The 18,169-nt window shown below is 37.8% G+C and overlaps 1 protein-coding gene across 1 annotated transcript in view; it reads right to left on the minus strand.

The window, feature by feature from the left end:
* LOC124803346 (cadherin-23-like) overlaps positions 1 to 18,169 on the minus strand; it is a 326,146-nt gene that overhangs the window by 40,032 nt on the left and 267,945 nt on the right. The window contains exons 18-19 of the mRNA XM_047264532.1: positions 15,897 to 16,104; positions 1,515 to 1,630 (exon numbers count right to left, since the gene is read on the minus strand). Coding sequence (XP_047120488.1) covers positions 1,515 to 1,630; positions 15,897 to 16,104 — 324 coding nt within the window. The remainder of the gene's footprint in view (positions 1 to 1,514; positions 1,631 to 15,896; positions 16,105 to 18,169) is intronic.

Raw genomic sequence — 18,169 nt, forward strand, 5'->3', positions numbered from 1 at the left:
AACAGCATCATCTGTGAAAAGATTCATGGAACTTCTGACATTATCTACAAGGTCATTTATACATATTGTAAAAAGTAATGATCCTGCAACACTCCTCTGGGGCATGGCCAAAGTTACTTTTATGTCTGAAGACTACTCTCTGTTCAGAATGGCATGCTGTGTTCTGTTTGCTAAAAAGTCTTTGATCCAGTCACACAGTCTGTCTGATATTCTGTACATGTGTAATTTGTTCATTAGGCAGCAGTGCAGAACTGTAAACTGTATTAAATGCCTTCCAGAAGTTAAGGACCTATCTGGGCACCTGCATCTACTACTTTCTACACCTGGTGGATGAACAGAGCATGTTGGGTTTCTCATGATCATTGTTTTCAGAACACATGTTGGTTCCTACAGAGGAGATTTACAGTTTCCAGAAATGTCATAATATACAAGCATAAAACAAGTTCAAAATTCTACCACAGACCATCACCAGAGATGTGTGGGGAATGTTTCGTGTGTATCTTTGACGACCCTTCTTGACAATGGTGATGATCTGTGCTTTTTTCCAATCATTAGGAATACTTTGTTCCTCAAGATAAATAATATGATTTGGGGACTGAATACATAATGAACTCAGCTGCTGTCATTGTAACTTCTTATTGGTTGCAGGAGAACAACTGGTGCTTTAAATTTCCATTTGACTCTTGTCACAATCACTAAATGCTGTTTCATTGATGCTAACTCTATGCACATGAGACAGAGAACATTCGTCACCAAATGTTAACCTGGAAATTATGGCAATGGTTTCTTCTGAGAAATTTTGACTTTTAAACTGGGACTTTATGAGAATGGTATGTGGTACCTGAGCATGGTACCTTCTAGGAATGAATTTTTTGTGTTACATTTTGTAGTGAATCAGTGACCTGACACAGTATTTTCATCTTCAACAGTAAACATTTCAGTGTATGGACTGGCCTGCTTGATCTCCTAGGCAGAATACCACAGAATAATTGAGATGCTTTCAGGAAGAGTGTTGTTGGTCACAACCCTTAATCCTGACCAATTCTGCACTCAAGTAGCATTGTTAGAAGAATAGTATTCATTTGATATCAAGACAGATTATCACTCCCATTGCTGCTTGGACTGGTTTTACTTGTGTCGTATGTAACTTCCACAATCATTTTGCACCTGAATTTAAATATACAGTACATTCTTTGCTTGGAATAATACATCCAGTGTTATTTGTGATGTATTGTACTTTGTATGGTTCAGCCACATTTCCTCAGTTTTACCGCATGATCTTTTGAGCTGTTACATTTTTTCTGTTTTTTTTTTTTCTTCTTTGATTTGTGCAATGTAGAGGGTGTACATAACACAGAAAAATGGTACATCTAATGTACACATTTGCAAGAAGAATGAATCATAAGAAATGGTTAATGAGTTCTCTATTACTAGTTTTCAAATTACTTAAACAGAAAAAACAATTGTTGATAATTGAATCTGTAAACATTGTAGAATATCTAGCTTTTACTTGCCATATCTCTTCTGCTCTCAACATATGTCCTGTTGTTGAGGAACTGGAATGTGACTCGATGAATATTTGATATTACATGCACCTGCACTTCGGCATCTGCATAATGACCAAATACGTCTAGAAGAAAGCAATAAAACATATCATTAATTGGCTATGTACCTAAGTACATCACTGGCTATTAAAATTGTAACATCATGACGATGACATGCAACAAACTTCAAATTCACTTGAAATGTAGAATATGCTTGGATATACAAGTTAACATTTTAGCTCAACCACCTAAAGCACATAGGTGTAATGCCAGCAATATCCTGTAGATAAAGAAATTTTGTGCCTGGGTTTGTCGGTCATTAATCACATTTTAATTGAATTTGTTTGTCGGAAGCTAATTTTATGCCTCATTTAAGTACTACAAACACCTATCAACATGTCAGAGTTTGGCACTATACAGATTGTGGCTTACTGAGACTACAGTTTATTGTCCTTCAATTTTGCTGCTCACATTGCCAGGGATCACAACTGTCATGTGAATGTGGAATCATTGGGTTCAGGAGGGCAGTATTCAACATCATGCAAGATCTCAGCAATTCCACATGATTAGCAACCAAGAGGATGGATATTGTTTGTTCAGTTGGCAGGATTGTAAAGCCATGTCAGTTTCCTTCCATCAGGAAGATGGCATGCTTCGAACAAGACAAGTATCAACAAGCAACATCCAAACACTGTCAGCATGGTAACCACATTGTTGTGGCTTCCCTTGAAGCAGCAGCAGAGACAGGCATGCCAACAATGGTCTGCCCAATGGGAACACTGGTCTCAGATGTGGCAAAACATCATCTTTTTGGATGAGTCCTGTTTCCAATATAACACCACACGAGACATATCTGTGCGCAGAGACTCTGAGGAAAATGAATGAACTACCTTCATCGTGATCGTATTGGCCTAATAGGTACTTAGCAAGATGGTACAAGATGATCACCTCTAGTTATTAGACACCAGGCACTGCATATCTAATGGGTTAAGGCTGGTGGCTATTTCCTGTCTTCAGTATCAGCATGATGTTATTTTTTGACACGATAATGCTTTGCCGTATCTTTGTAGTTTTCTTCAAGCAGGTAACACAAGTCCCAATGTTGTTTGTGCTGTCTTGATCTAGTTCAGGACAGAGGGAGTTTGACTGTTGTTCTGACCAGCACTTCCCTCAGTTCTCTCCCCCAGTGAAAACATCTGGTCATAGGTTGTAAAGAGATTGGAAAGTTGCTGCTTGCAACTATGATTGATGAAATCTATCATAGAGTTGAAGAGGCATGGAATGACGTACCCATATTTTTTTTATCCTACCTCAGTTAGACTCAGAGCCCAGCTGGGTTCAAGCCCCTTTTAGTGGTAGAAGTGGCAGCTCTATGTATTACATTTTGCACCCTATAAACTCCCAAATCATCAACAAATTTAGCCATATATTCTTCATATTATACTGTATATGTACAATAAGTAAAACTTTGTTATTTGCTGTTCTTAAAGACCAACAGTGTAGTATTGATCCATATTTTATTTATAAGTGGACTACATTTTATCTTTTGCTAGTGGTAATCTGCATAATTCAAATCAAATTGTTGATAATGTAAGAGAAAGCTGAAAAAGAGTAAATTTATTGATAAAGGAAAAAATTTACTGCATGGATTCATAAACACTGTGAATACAACAGTTTGTATTGTTTAATATTTTTTTATTTACTACACTATTTCAGTTACAGCCATTGTCAGATATCAAACTGCTTAGAACTTGCTAAACAAGGTTCTGTGTCACTATTAAGATGATGTGCACCATTGACACACCCCAATTAAGCATAGGTTTTTAATACTGATATCAAATCTTGTTTAGCAAGTTCTAACCTTTTTGATATTTGATCATAACAGTAGCCAAAATGGAGGAGAAGGAGAAAGTGGTTCTCTCCCTTTCCCAGATGTACTAATATGGGAAAGGGCAGATGGTACAATGGACCATTCAGTATATAGGCAGAAGACACATGCAGACCTGTACATGCATACAACAGGCTGCCACCATCCAGTGCAACAGCAGACACAGTGACCCCCTGATACATAAGGTGTTTGTCATCTATGATAAAGAAAGCTGTCCAGACAAACTGCAACACTTAAGGAATGAATTCTGCAACAATGGTCACAATGGAGCACAGATTAGGAGGGCATTCAAGAAGAGACAGGATAGTGGAAACAGGGAAGAAGAGGAAGAAGACAGGAGGCTCACTTTTCCTTCTGTACTTGGATTAGATTAGGTTACAGATTAAATTGAGTTTTCGTTACATAGACCCAAAAAATGGGTGTGGAACATGTCAGAAAGTATAACATAAAACCATAAAACATTTGAAAATAATACTTACTATCCTGACCATTTGTCAGGAGATTGTCGAAATAGGTAAATACAATGAAGTTAACGGGAACAGCTAATATTTACAGAATTAACACGCTGTCAGAATGAAACACTGTTATGTACTATTAACAAATATTCATACACAAAATACCTAATCTTGACTGTTGTGACCAAGCACTGTCAAAACTGAAATCTAACAGATATTTTTACCTAAGCTGGCTTAACAGTCTCTGCTAAAATATTCATCCATGGAGTAGAAGGAGTTGCCTATCAAAAAGTCTTTCAAACTCTGTTTAAACCAAATCCCTTTTTGTGCACTAGAATCATACACAAACCCAGTGATGAACCAGGATTAATCTCTTCAATCATTTCAAAATTAGAAAAGAAAACAATGAACCATTGTAAACAAGATATATCAGGCCCAACCTCTACAAGCACCTTACTCAACCTTAGTTCAAAATAAACCACATCCAATGGCTATGTGTAAGTATGGGTAATTTTGTATAATACAAACTTTAGCTAGACAACATGTGTTTCTTTGTTCTGAGCACTAGGTCCTACTGCTGAGTCCTAGATAGCCATATACAACACATTTTATAGGGACAATTTAATCACCCACTGTGTAAAATGGCACCTGAACGTAATTTACAAGTGCACCAATGTGTTGTGATTGATCAGAGGTTTACTATTTATTCTGAAAAATCCATCCCGATGAACATTATCTTTTCCAACTGGTCCATGCCAGATGTGCTATACCGGCAACAGAAAATTGGTAATTTTTTCAGTTTTCATCTGCTAAAAATAATGCTATTTCAAACAATCCCTGATAAAATAGTACATCTGGAAACAATTCAGTATGAAATAGCTTTGATTACATAAATTCATATTTTCATGTTCTGAGGCAGAATTTGCACCTAAATTTGCATTTGTCAAAAAAAGTGAATTTTTAGATCCCTAGCAGTTAGTTATACCACAATACAGTGTGAGAAGTAATAGTGGGGATCTGTGCATTCTAAGAATTCACAGTGGGTATGGTATACTCATACATTATCATCTTGAAAAATGAACCCACCACTACAGTGTCGAGTACAGGGCAGAACAATAGTTTGGAGGGTTCCTTTATAATAAAACTCGACAGAAGTGAGAGATACCCAACAGCTGTAAATGATATAGGCTCAGAACATGATTGACATACATACCTTCTGAGTCGACAAGACTTTACGCCTGAGACTTAAGATTCACTGCTATTTGTAAAATTAGCTGCTCAAGACAATTCAATGCAATGCAATGGAAATATTTTAGATTTGATTTTGATTTGATTTATTTCGTGTTCCCTAGGTCCAACTGTGTTGGATACACAAGGACATGGAACGAGTCAGTTTTTTACAAATACAATCTGATAATCTTATAGCATATACAGAAATTTGAGTACATAATTATATAAAAATTTATACAGTAAATTCTTTGGGCAGCAATATAGAAAAAGAAAATACATATTTTCTTAGAATCATTAAAACACTACAGAAAACAGATACGGAGCACACACAGTTACGGAGCTCAGGTTAAATAAAATTCATAGTGGCATTATGTCAACTTGTATTATATAATATTAAAATATTACAATTTATTTAGTTAAAAATTCATCTAGAATGTAAAAACCTTTTTCTAGCAAAAATATTTTTAGAGCTTTCTTAAACTCACTATTGTTGTGAATCTTTGTCTTTATTTCGGGAGGAAGAGCATTGAAGAGTTTTGCTCCAGTGTAGTGGACACCCTTTTGTGCCAGGCTCAAATTTCTGAGTTCACTGTGTATGTCATTCTTCCTCCGTGTGTTATGCTCATGATAATTACTGTTTGGTTGAAATATATCTATATTTTTACAAACAAAACACATGAGAGAAAAAATATATTGGCATGCAGTTGTGTATATTTTAAGATTACGAAAACTATTTCTACAAGAGTCTCTTGGGAGCAATCCACATATAATTCTTAAAGCTCGCTTCTGTGCAATGAACACTTTCCTTGCTAATGGCTGGTTGCCCCAAAAAATAATTCCGTACTCAATGAGACAATGAAAATAGCCATAATATGTCACTTTTGCAGTGTTAGGTTCAACACATGTAGTGATAACCCGTAAAGCATAGGTAGCAGAGCTAAGCCTCTACAGAGATCAATAATATGTGAAGACCAGTTCATTTTCTTGTCAATGTGCACTCCAAGAAATTTTGTTGTTTCCATTCTAACTATTGGTTGATTACCACATGTCACACTTATCTCTCTCTCTTTTTCTGTTTTTGTACAGAATTGGATAAAGCTGGTCTTGCTGGAATTTAATGAGAGACCATTCACCTTGAACCAATTAACCATATCTGAGAGTATGTGATTAATGAGTTCCTCAAGATTGTTGTCTGTTTTACTGCTCATAAAAATTGTGGTATCATCAGCAAATAATGTAAATTTACACGGCAGGCTTGTACATGATGGTAGATCGTTTATAAAAATCAGGAATAATAGTGGCCCAAGAATTGAGCCCTGGGGCACTCCACATGTAATGGAACTCCATTCAGAATCTGAGGAAGTGTCACATACTCCACCTGAGCTATTCAACACAACTTTTTGTTTTCTGTCTTGGAGGTACGACTGTAGCCAATTGCCTGCAACACCACTTATCCCTACTAATTTTGCTTTTTGCAAGAGAATCTGGTGATCAACACAGTCAAACGCTTTGGATAAATCACAGAAGACACCAAGTGCTACCATTTTTTCATTAAGAGTTTCTAGGACTTCATTTGCAAGTGCGTAGACTGCATCTTCTGTTGAACGGCCCTTTTGAAAGCCAAACTGGCTCTTACTGAGAACTTTGTTCTTCATGAGATGATCAGTAATTATTACATGTATTAGCTTTTCTAGAATTTTGGAGAAAGCTGTCAGCAAAGAGATAGGTCGATAGTTAGTTAGTTCATCTTTATCACCCTTTTTGTACAGGGGCTTCACAATGGCATACTTAAGTCTACTGGGAACAACACCTTTCTGAAGGGAAGCATTGAAAATATGACAGAGAATGTCCCTTATCCACACACAAGAATATTTCAGTAAATTACTAGATATATTATCAACCCCTGCAGAATTCGTACTTTTTAGAGACATGATGATTTTTTGAATTTCTTCTACAGTGACAGGATTAAGGTGCATTTCTGAAATTGTGTTTGAATATATGGCTTGACAAAGAGTTACAGCTTCATCAACATCGGGCTTGCAACCAATCTGTTGAGTTACTGATAGGAAGTGTTTATTAAAAATCTCAGCCACCGTTTTGGGGTTATCTACTAGGATACCTTCATATCTGATATTATTTATATCTTCTTTACTTGTTGTATCTCTTCCTGTTTCTTTTTTTACAATGCTCCAAATTGCTTTTATTTTGTTATTAGAATTATCTATTTTCTTCTCATAATAAAGGGCTTTTGATTTCTGTATTAGTTTCTTCAAAATTTTACAGTATATTCTATAGTGTTCCCATTTTTCTACATCTTTACAGAATCTTATTGCAGCTAAGTTTCCCTTTTGGTTTTACATGACTGTTTTATACCTTTTGTAATCCAAGGCTTGCTTACAGAATTGGAAGCCCTGTTTCTGACCCATTTCTTGGGAAATATTTCTTCAAAAAGAGCACAGAATTCATTTATAAAACAGTTAAATTTAGTATCAACATCATCATGGCTATATACTAAAGACCAATCCATTTGCTGCAACCTGTGGTTGAAAGTTCCTTTCGCCTCTTCATTAATTACTCTTATGAATTTCCACCGAGGAAATTCTTTTTTGAACAGATTAACGTCATAAATAGTGAGAATTTGTCCATCATGATCTGAAAGCCCACTTATAACCAGCCTGACAATATAATTCTGATGTCTATTTACATCTAAAAAAAATGTTGTCTATCATAGTTTGGCACTCGGATGTAATTCTTGTTGGGAAGTTTATTAATGATGTCAGATTGTGTAAGGTCATCACAATCTCAAAGTCTATTTTATTCTTATTTTCTGTCAAAAAGTTTATATTGAAATCACCTAATACTACAATATCCTTCGCTTTTGAAAGTAACCATGACAGCAGGAGTTCCATTGAATTCAGAAAAGTTTTTATGTCACCTGAAGGAGCCCTGTAGACAGCCAACACTATTATTGGGTATAATTTAGTTGTTATTTCTGTGGCACATGCCTCAAATTGTTGTTCCACACAATATTTCTTAATATCTATAGCTTTGTATGCTACACTATCCTTAACATAAATTGCTACTCCACCTTTATCTTAAGTTTCCCTACAGTAGTATGTTACTAAAGTATAACTTACTATAGATGGCAAGGCACATTTATCAGTAACATGGTGCTCAGTTAAGCACAAAATCTGGGCATTATTTATACTGTCCTTTTCACTAATGTTAATAAGGAGTTGATCTGTTTTGTTTAAGAGGCCCCTTACGTTTTGATGAAAGAACGAGATGCCTTCCTCTTGCTTTTTCATTCTATTAGTGCTGTTACCTGACAGAGAATCCATTGGAGTCTGCCTTGAAACAGGAGAGAGGAGACACCTGACACTATCTACTGTTGTCCCTTCTTTTTCTTCAGGCCCACACATAAAAAATCGTTGAGATGAGAAGGAGGCTCAGCATTTCTTCTGTCCAACAGCCTTCTATTTGTTGTTGTTGATGGTGGTGCTGTTTCTGACACTTCAAATGTTGGTTCTACCACTACTGCTGTGTTTCCTTGTGAAATTGGAGTCTTCTCGTTTTTGTTATTTTCGTCTAAAATAATATTTGGCTGATGAGGAACAGTAGTTCTTTTGTTGTTGAAATCGATGTCCACTGTTCTTTCTGTTAAAATTTGGTCTTTTTTTACATGTTTTGCTGCTGCTGATGAAGTTTCTAATGAATTTTTTTGAAGCGTTTTCGTTATGGAGTCAGGCGATGGCAATGCAATTATCGTTTTGGTTTTGAATTTATTTTGATGGTTTTTTATTACCCTGGTTATCAGGCTTGTCAGATATTCTTTCTCCAAGCCATTCAGGTGAAGTCCGTGTTGCGTGTGGAATCTACGTCCAATACTGCTTCTATCAACGCATTTCACGTTTTTAAAATGTCTGCAGATTTTTGCAAACTGACTGTTGGCACTTTCTATTTCCCTGTTAACACATGACCATCTTACAAGATCATAGCGATGCGGAATATTGACAAGTATTACGTTAGTGTGAGTGAGGTTCCTCAGACACTGTTTAAGATCGCGCCGTTGCACTCGCTGTTTCATTTTTGTAGACATCGTTTGCGCCTCCCATAAGTACAACGAAGTCTTTATTATGCAGATTTTTTGCCTCTGCGGATTCGGTCATTTTTTTAATTTCGCTAAGTGGGGCTCTCGGTTTCACTATACCACACGAAAATGTTTTAGTTGTTTCTTTTAGTTTACTCGGAAGTCTACGACCATGGCTGTCTGAAAACACAAACAGTTTCCTGTTATTGGAGTTCACAATTTGCGAATCGTTTTGTATTGTTTTACTACACACTTCGACACAAATTTTGGTTGGCACATTTATATTGACCTCCTTCACAGTTGATTGCGTCAGTAAATTTTCTTCTCTTACCTCATTCCCCAAAGTGCCTTTTTGCTTTTCCCATCGTTCATGCGAACTGTAAGTTGCATTTTCACTATCGGCGATCGAAAGTACTTGAAATGTGTTTTCGTGCACAAAGCTTGCGTAACTTTCGCAGGTTTTCCGAATTTGCACTTTGGACTTGCTGTTCTTGCACTTTACATTAGACCACTTTTCCGTAACGGACGAACTATCTCGCACAAGTTTTAGCGTGTTCAGTTCACTATTTTCTTGTTGTATTTTCGAAATGTCCGTTTTCAAACTGCCGATTATGAACTGTAAGCTCGTTATGCGTTCATTCAGTTTCTTGATTTCGTCTTTACAATTTTCACACGATTTCTTTTTTACGGCAAAATTTAAGTTTTTCTGGAAGGACACTTGCTTAACTTTTACTGTAGCCGCCATCTTAGGCCTTATAGTTACAAACACGCCTTATAGACGGTGTTGTATAGAGATAGGGATTAATGATCTTGATGTCATCATGGAAATGATGGTTGCAAAAGTTAATAAACCCATCAAGAAGGGTAGGAGAGTATTTTTCTCACTAGAGAAGATAAGCAATATTTAGCATCCCATTTAGACAATGAATGAACTTCATTTGGCTCCAATGAGATGGACATAGAGGAATTTTGGGCAAAGTTTAAACTGATTGCAAATTACACTCTGAGGAAGTATGTGCCAAGTAATTGGATTAAGCATGGAAAAGACCCACTGTTGCTTAATAACAAAATGCTGAGAAAGCAAAGGCTATTGCACTCTCTAGTCAAAAAGAATGTACAAAAGTCAACAGGCAAAAGTCAGTAGAAATTCCTGGGTCTGTGAAAAGTTTGCTGTGCAAAGTATACATTAACTTTCTCTGTCATACTTTAGGAAAAGATCTTTCCAAGAACATGAGGAAATTCTCATTCTACACAAAATCACAAAGTGTGTTGAAATCTTCTATATAGTCACTCAACAACCAGTATGCAGTATTAAATTTCATGTTTAAGAAATCACTCCACAGAAAATCATACAAGCATACTGTTGTTTGACAGTCACATAGACTCCAATATGCAAAACATTGTAACAGAGAATCAAGTGATAGAGTTGAACACAAATAAATCATTTGTTCCAGAAAGAATCCCAGTTCAGTTTAACATAAAATACACTATTGCATTGGTCCCTTTCTTAGTTTGTATTTATTGTGAATTTTTCACTCAGTGAAAAGTCCCAAATGCCTGGAAAAAGTGCAGGTATCTCGTAAGAAAGGTACAACAATGGACCTGAAAAATTATAGACGAATATCATTAACATCATTTTCCTGCAGAATTCTTGAAAATATTGTAAGTTTGAGTGTGACAGATTTCCTTGTCATGGGAAAGCTCCTGTCCACAAATCAACAAAGATTTAGAAAGAATAACTTATGCAAACCTCAACTTGTCCTTTTCTCACATTATACCCTGCAAACCACAGATGAAGGACAAATGGCAGATTCCATATTGCTAGATTTCCAGAAAGTATTCACCATTATATGTCACTACAGACTGTTAATGAAGGTCCAAGTCCGGAGATTGGGGTTCCCAGTTAAGTGAGCGGCTGAAAGACATCTTAAGTAATAGAAACCAGTATGTCATCTGCTATGGTGAATGTTCACCAGAGACAAGTGTATCATTGGAAGAACCTCTGGGAAGTGTGATACAATTGCCCTTACTCACTATATACCGGGTGATCAAAATTTGAAAACTTAAAACGTCAGTGACTGTGCATGACAATTGTTTATAAAAGGAGCTGTAATGAGAGAGAGAATCAGATGTGCCAGCAGTCACAACATGTTGATGTTACCTGAAAAGGTGCTTTTAGTGAAGCTGTATTATCAGAATGGGTAATGTGCTAGTTCAGCATTACCATCCTATCACCATAGGAAGGGGATTCGAGTGGGTAAAGGTCTGTTGACAATTGCAGCTGTGGCGAGATTGATTTCGAAGTTCGTAGCCATGGGTTGTTCAGATGATAGACCCTGTAGTGGTCGACTGAGCACAAGGCGTAATGCTGCTGAGATAGTTCAGGAAGAAATGGAGACTGTAGCGGGTTCATCTATGCATGGGGAAGTCAGCGCTCGTGCAGTCGCACATTGCACCGGCATTCCGTACACTACTGTTTGGTTGGCACTGAGGCGTACCCTCCAATGCTATCTGTCCAAAATCCATCGGCATCATGAACTGTTACCTGGCGATTTAGTGAAGCGGAGTGCATTTGCGGTGTGAGTGTTTCAAAAGATGGTGGAAGATGACGATTGGTTGAGTAACATGTTGTGGACTGACGAAGCTCATTTCATGCTCCGAGGGTCTGTCAATGTCCACAACTGCAGAATTTAGGCTACCGAAAATCCTAGAACTGTTCTGGAAGCTCCATTGCATGACGAGAAAGTCACGGTATTGGTTTGATTTACCACATCTACCATTATTGGGCCTCTTTTTCTTCGAGGAAATGCGTGATTCTTGTTTTGTAACTGCTACTGTGATGGGTGAGAGGTACGCTGATATGTTACAGAATCGCATAATCCCCAGCCTGGCTGATAAATACCAGCTGGAACGTACGATGTTTTTGCAGGATGGTGCACCACCCCATATATCTAGATGTGTGAAAGATCTCTTGCACACGTCGTTTGGTGGTGATCGTGTGCTCAGCCGCCACTTTCATCATGCTTGGCCTCCCAGGTCCCCAGACCTCAATCTGTGTGATCATTGGCTTTGGAGTTACCTGAAGTCACAAGTGTATCGTGATCGACCGACATCTCTAGGGATGTTGAAAGACAACATCCGACGCCAATGCCTCACCATAACTCTGGACATGCTTTACAGTGCTGTTCACAACATTATTCCTTGACTACAGCTATAGTTGAGGAATGATGGTGGACATACTGAGCATTTCCTGTAAAGAACATCATCTTTGCTTTGTCTTACTTTGTTGTGCTAATTATTGCTACTCTGATCAGATGAAGCACTATCTGTCGGACATTTTTTGAACTTTTGTATTTTTTTGGTTCTAATAAAACCCCATGTCATTCCAAGCATGTGTGTTAATTTGTACCTCTCTATCTACATTATTCCGTGGTTTATTCAGTTTTCAAATTTATACTGATTTTTTGATCACCTGGTACATAAATGACCTGACAGACAGGGTTAGCAGGAACCTGCTGCTGTTAGTTAATGATGCTGTGGTGTATGGGAAGGTGTCATTGAATGGACTGTGGGAGGATACAAGATACTTAGGGAAAATTTCTAGCTGGTGTGATGAATAGCAGCTTGCTCTAAAAGAAGAAAAGTTAATGCAGATTAGTAGGAAAAACAATTCTGTAATGTTCATAAACAGTGCTGCTTGACACAGACACATTAAATGTCTAGGCATAATGTTGCAAAGCAATATGAAATGGAATTGGCACATAAGGATGGTAATAAGGAAGGCAAATAGTTGACTTTGGTTTATTTGAAGAATTTTAAGAAAATATAGATCATGTGTAAAGGAGATTATCTATAGAGCAGTTGTGTGACCCACTCTTGAGTACTGCTTGACTGCTTTGGATCCCCACCAGTTTGGAGGAAAGAAAACACTGAAGCATTTGAGAGGTATGCTGCTAGATTTGTTGCTGGTAGATTCAATCCATATGCAAGTATTACAGAGATGTTTCATGAACTCAAATGTGGAATCCTGGAGGGTATATGATGTTCTTTTCATGAAACACTATTGACAAAATTTAGAGAAGTGGTATTTGAAGCTGACCACAGAATGATCCTACTGCTGCCGGGATACACCTTGCATAAGAACTACGAATATAAGGCAAGAGAAATTAAGGTTCATACGGAAGCTCTACTTGAGTTTGTGTCAGAAAATATATTTTTATGCATATTTCCTTTAAAATGGATATTTGTAAGTTTGAGAATTGAAATGTTTGATACTGATGAATTATAATATTATTCAGTTACTATGTCGGTTGTTTCTAATGTGACTGAGACTGTCACCTTCATAAGGTTTCTCATGCCACAAAAAAGATTAACATTTAACACAGGTTATTCATGCACAATGCCTGTAAAAAATGTGATGCAATACCATGCACATGTGTTCACATTAAACATCTATCATATCCAAACGAGTATCAACAGTGATTCTGATGGTTGCAGCTAATTCATAATAAATTATCTTCATTTCCAAGAGTTGCAGTGTTCTAATACATCCACACTGGACAAGAATTATTAACTAAATTAAACAATGGAAAAATCCAGGGTGGAATGTAACAATATTATGAAAAGGAAAGTTGTTACTCACCTTGTAGTGGAGATGCTGTGTTACAGATAGGCACAACACAAAGACTGTCACAAATAAGCTTTTGGCCAACAAGGCCTTTGTTGAAAATAGATCTCTCTCCCTCTCTCTCTCTTTCTCTCTCTCTCTCTCTCTCTCTCTCTCTCTCTCTCTCTCTCTCTCTCTCTCTCTCTCTCTCACACACACACACACACCCACCCACACTCACACACACACACACACACACACACACACACACACACACACAATGCAACTCACACATACACATGACTGCAGCCTCTGGCAGCTGAAGCCAGAGACTGCAGCCATGTCTGTGTGAGTTGCCCTTGTGTGTGTGTGTGTGTGTGTGTGTGTGTGGGGGGGGGGGGGGGGGTCTTTTTCTGACAAGGATTTTGTTGGCTGAAAGCTTATTTGGGACCTTCTCCACTGTATGGTAAGTAGAAACTTTCCTTTTTACAATATTGTTACTAACATTAATATGAGAAAGAGTATGAAACAAAGTTTGGCAGTTAGGTAGGCAATCCCAACTACAAACAATTAGAAGAAGTTCTGTGATTTTTGGTCACAGGCAAGTCATTCAAGTGTTTGAAATTTAGTGTGGTCATATCTGTCAACACTATTAGCAAGAATTTTTGTAAATATTTGTCCAAAAATACTTTTGATGATTGATCATATAGGGGTGCATAATTTCAGTACATTAAATAAATTAAACACTTTCTCTCTCTTTTTCTTTCTTGGGGGAGGGTGGATGGATGGTACATCTGCAATGTCCATGAGGAACTTCTTCACAAATTCACCTTGAGCAAAACGCCTTAACGATTTGGCAGTTCTTCTGCTCATTATGAAACTAGCCTTAACCAAATTGTCACAAGGTGCCCTCAATTTGGTGAACATTTGCTGTTTCTAGCCCAGATTAGAAATTATTATTTTCATTTTGTCTTTCTACAGTTACCCTGTAAGCTGTTAAGCAATGTGTTTTGTAGAAAACTGTCTTCTCATACTCCTTCACAACAAATAGTGATTCACTAACAAGTAAACAGGTTTACCTTTGTGTATGCTAAAGAAATAATTCTCCATCAATTTCTCCTGGAATTGGCAACATTCAGCTTTTACTTTTATCTTCCTGATAACCGATAATTTGTAAATAAACTCAGTAAAGAAGGAAGCAACATTTGCACAAAATTAACAAACAACTAGCATAGGATTTCACATGTGAGCTTTGAGCAGTTTGTTCATCAAGTTATGGCCCCTACTATCATTGTTCAAATCAGCGCATTTCATGGGTAGTAGGTAATTTTCATGACATTGTTTTCTATTGTAAACTTTTTTGATATGTCAGTGTATAGTGCAGTTGTAGGCAGTTAGCAGTAAATAACATGCGTGCTTTCAGCAATGATCCAGAGGTGAAAATATTTCTCCCCACACCACTCCCAGTTAGTGAGCTACTTCCCCCATTGTCTATATACACATTAGCACACTCAGACTGGAAACATGTTTCTCTTTCTTGCTCAAATCCAGTGGTGGCAAAATGGCACTGCTCATGCACTGAGCAAGCAAAACTTTCACTGGTCTGCATCATAAGCCATAAACCTGAAGTGTGCCAAGCATAGTTGAAAATATCTGAAAATTCTTCACAGGCTGAGTGTAAAATGAGAGCACAATGCTATCTCTCCCACAGATTTCTTCTATGGCTGTATTGAAACCATTCATCGCTGGTTGCCCACTCTTGCTCTACATGCACATAGAGAGTAAAATTGATGAAAATTATCAGAGCTACTGCTATTACATTTAATTCAAATTATGAAATTCATATTGCTATATGAATACATTTATTTGACTCATGAATCTGTAACTACACAATATCCCACAAACATATATTATCATTTTAAGATATTTACATTTCTCAGCAGCAAATGAATGCTTACTGCTAGTATGAATGGAACAATTTTAAATAAAAAATAAATTTAAAAAATGTGGTTGAAATTTGGAACTATGTGAATAAAATTTCCACTAAAGAAAAAAGGATGGTTACCTCCTTTCAGATTCTTACCATCTGGACTAAATGAATCCCTAGCACGTACTTCAAATGAAAAGAATCCATCCAGTGTCTCATCTTGTGGTTCAAAATTGAGAACTATATCACCATTTTCTTCTACCAATAATGCATTATCTTTAATACTGGTTAGACTGTCAGTGGATGCACTTATGTCACCGTACAGACGATAAGTTACCACGTCATTCAGATCTGGATCAGTGGCCTATATGAAAACATGTTGGGAAGTGTTCATTATTAGAATATAATCTTATAATTTTATGCATTGATTTCAGATTATTTGCAAACAAATAATTTTTGCAGGAAGCAAATACATGAAGAAAAAAATATTTCAACAAATGAAATATGTTTTAAATTATTAAAAATTCTTAACATTATTTTAGTACAAAACAATTTTAAACATATACATTTATGACATGCAAAAACTATTGCAGCATCAGCCTGCAGAAAAAGCATTGTGATCTTTGAGTTAACCACCAAGCTCTTTCAGCCATCCTCAGCAGAAGTATGCTAAAAGCCTCTTTGAAACTATTACTAAAAATCATCCATTGTACTCACATTAACTATGAACACTGTTTTTAAAATAGATAAAAATGTATCTATGTGACTAAAATTAAATTACTTGTCAGGGCACAATGTAAGGTGTTGTATGAAGAAGGTTAAAGAGTTCTATCCTGTAACATAATTTAGAAACTGCAAAAAGACAGGTTAATATGAACATGTTTCCTATCAAAAAGATTTTCAATACAGCCCACTTATTGCTTTTATACTTGTGGCACCTCTGGCATAAAGTGCCATATCTTTGGACATGAGGATCTTTGGCTTACTTTGGCTATGTCTGCTGAGCGCACTACATTTGTACAACCAGGTTGTATTCTCCTTGTTCTGTGCTTAAATAAATGTTCATTCAACAGCTAAAGTGTGTTATTACTAATCTATGACCTGTAATATCCACAGTGGTGACCCCAACATCATCATCATGTGTTCAGGAATTATTTAGTGCTTCATTTCACCATTAACGGACTTTGTGTGCCGGTCCACATTGTCTTCGGAACAAGGGATCTACCAGTGTCCTTTTGTGCTAGTGCCTCGGACCCTATTGACTGCACTAGCATATTTACTAGTGTACCTAATGTGCATTTGGTGAGAAGTGAACAATTACCTGGCCCCAGCCATGCCAGCGACCACTTAACCATAACCAGCCCAACAGGGCCACAGTCAAGTGCAACTATGCAGCAACAGCTGATACATGGACAGAGCACGCTGCTTAGTGATATTGTGAATGATAATCAAGTGATGGATGTTGTGGTTCACCCCTCAGCTAAGTAGTCCCCTTTGGTTTGGTCTGATGTGCCGAACTGTAATCCGAACTTTCATGTGCACAGGGTCACACATTCTTATATGCCTGTATGCCTGACATATGCCCCCACAGGCTGTCTCAGTGACACCAGTCACCTCAACCACACTGGTTTCCACGACCATGGCTTCATGGTCACACTACGATCGCCTTCCATCCACTTTCGTAATGGCACCAGCCATTCCACCCGTGCCGGTTACCAGATTAGATTCCGCCCCCCCCCCCCCTCTCCCCCCCCGTGGCTGCACCGTGACAGCCTTTCGACCACTGGCAGGTTTCCTAAGCTGTCTGCTTTGCAAAAGGACAACTCTAAGACTTGGTTTACATTGGTGGATCATCTAGTGGATATTCATGGGATTTCAGATGATGTCGCACATTTTGTCTGCCTAGTGAACCACCTCTATGCTCATCCAGACCTCATCAGTGATCTGCTCCTATCGCCACCCGCCTCGCCCAAGTATTTAATGGTGAATGCTTTTCTCGTCCACCAGCAGAGGCTATCCACTACATCATCCATGACGAGCACCTCGACAACCACACACCTTTCGCAGCTTTGGTTGCGCCTTTGTGTATTAATTGATGATCAAGCACTGTGGACCTTGTGAATCGTCAATCTCTGATTGGACCTACAACTTCACCTGCTATCTCATGTAGCAGACCCTCTCAAGGTTTGTCTACGCACGGCCAATCGGGCCTATGCAATCATTCATCACATACGCCACCTGTCACAGATGACATCGCCATCGCCTTTGATTGGTACACCTGCACCTTTGGTTCTGTGCTCTGCAGCAGGAGCCAGCGTGCATGCCTCAGCAGCTCAGTGGCCTGTCAGGAGCTACCACTTGATGGCCTACAGGAGGTACTGGCAGCAACCTCACGACAGTGTCCAACCCCACCCGAGCAGCAGCCCAAG

This window comes from Schistocerca piceifrons, chromosome 6 (genome assembly GCF_021461385.2).
Source record: "Schistocerca piceifrons isolate TAMUIC-IGC-003096 chromosome 6, iqSchPice1.1, whole genome shotgun sequence".
Lineage (NCBI taxonomy): Eukaryota > Metazoa > Arthropoda > Insecta > Orthoptera > Acrididae > Schistocerca > Schistocerca piceifrons.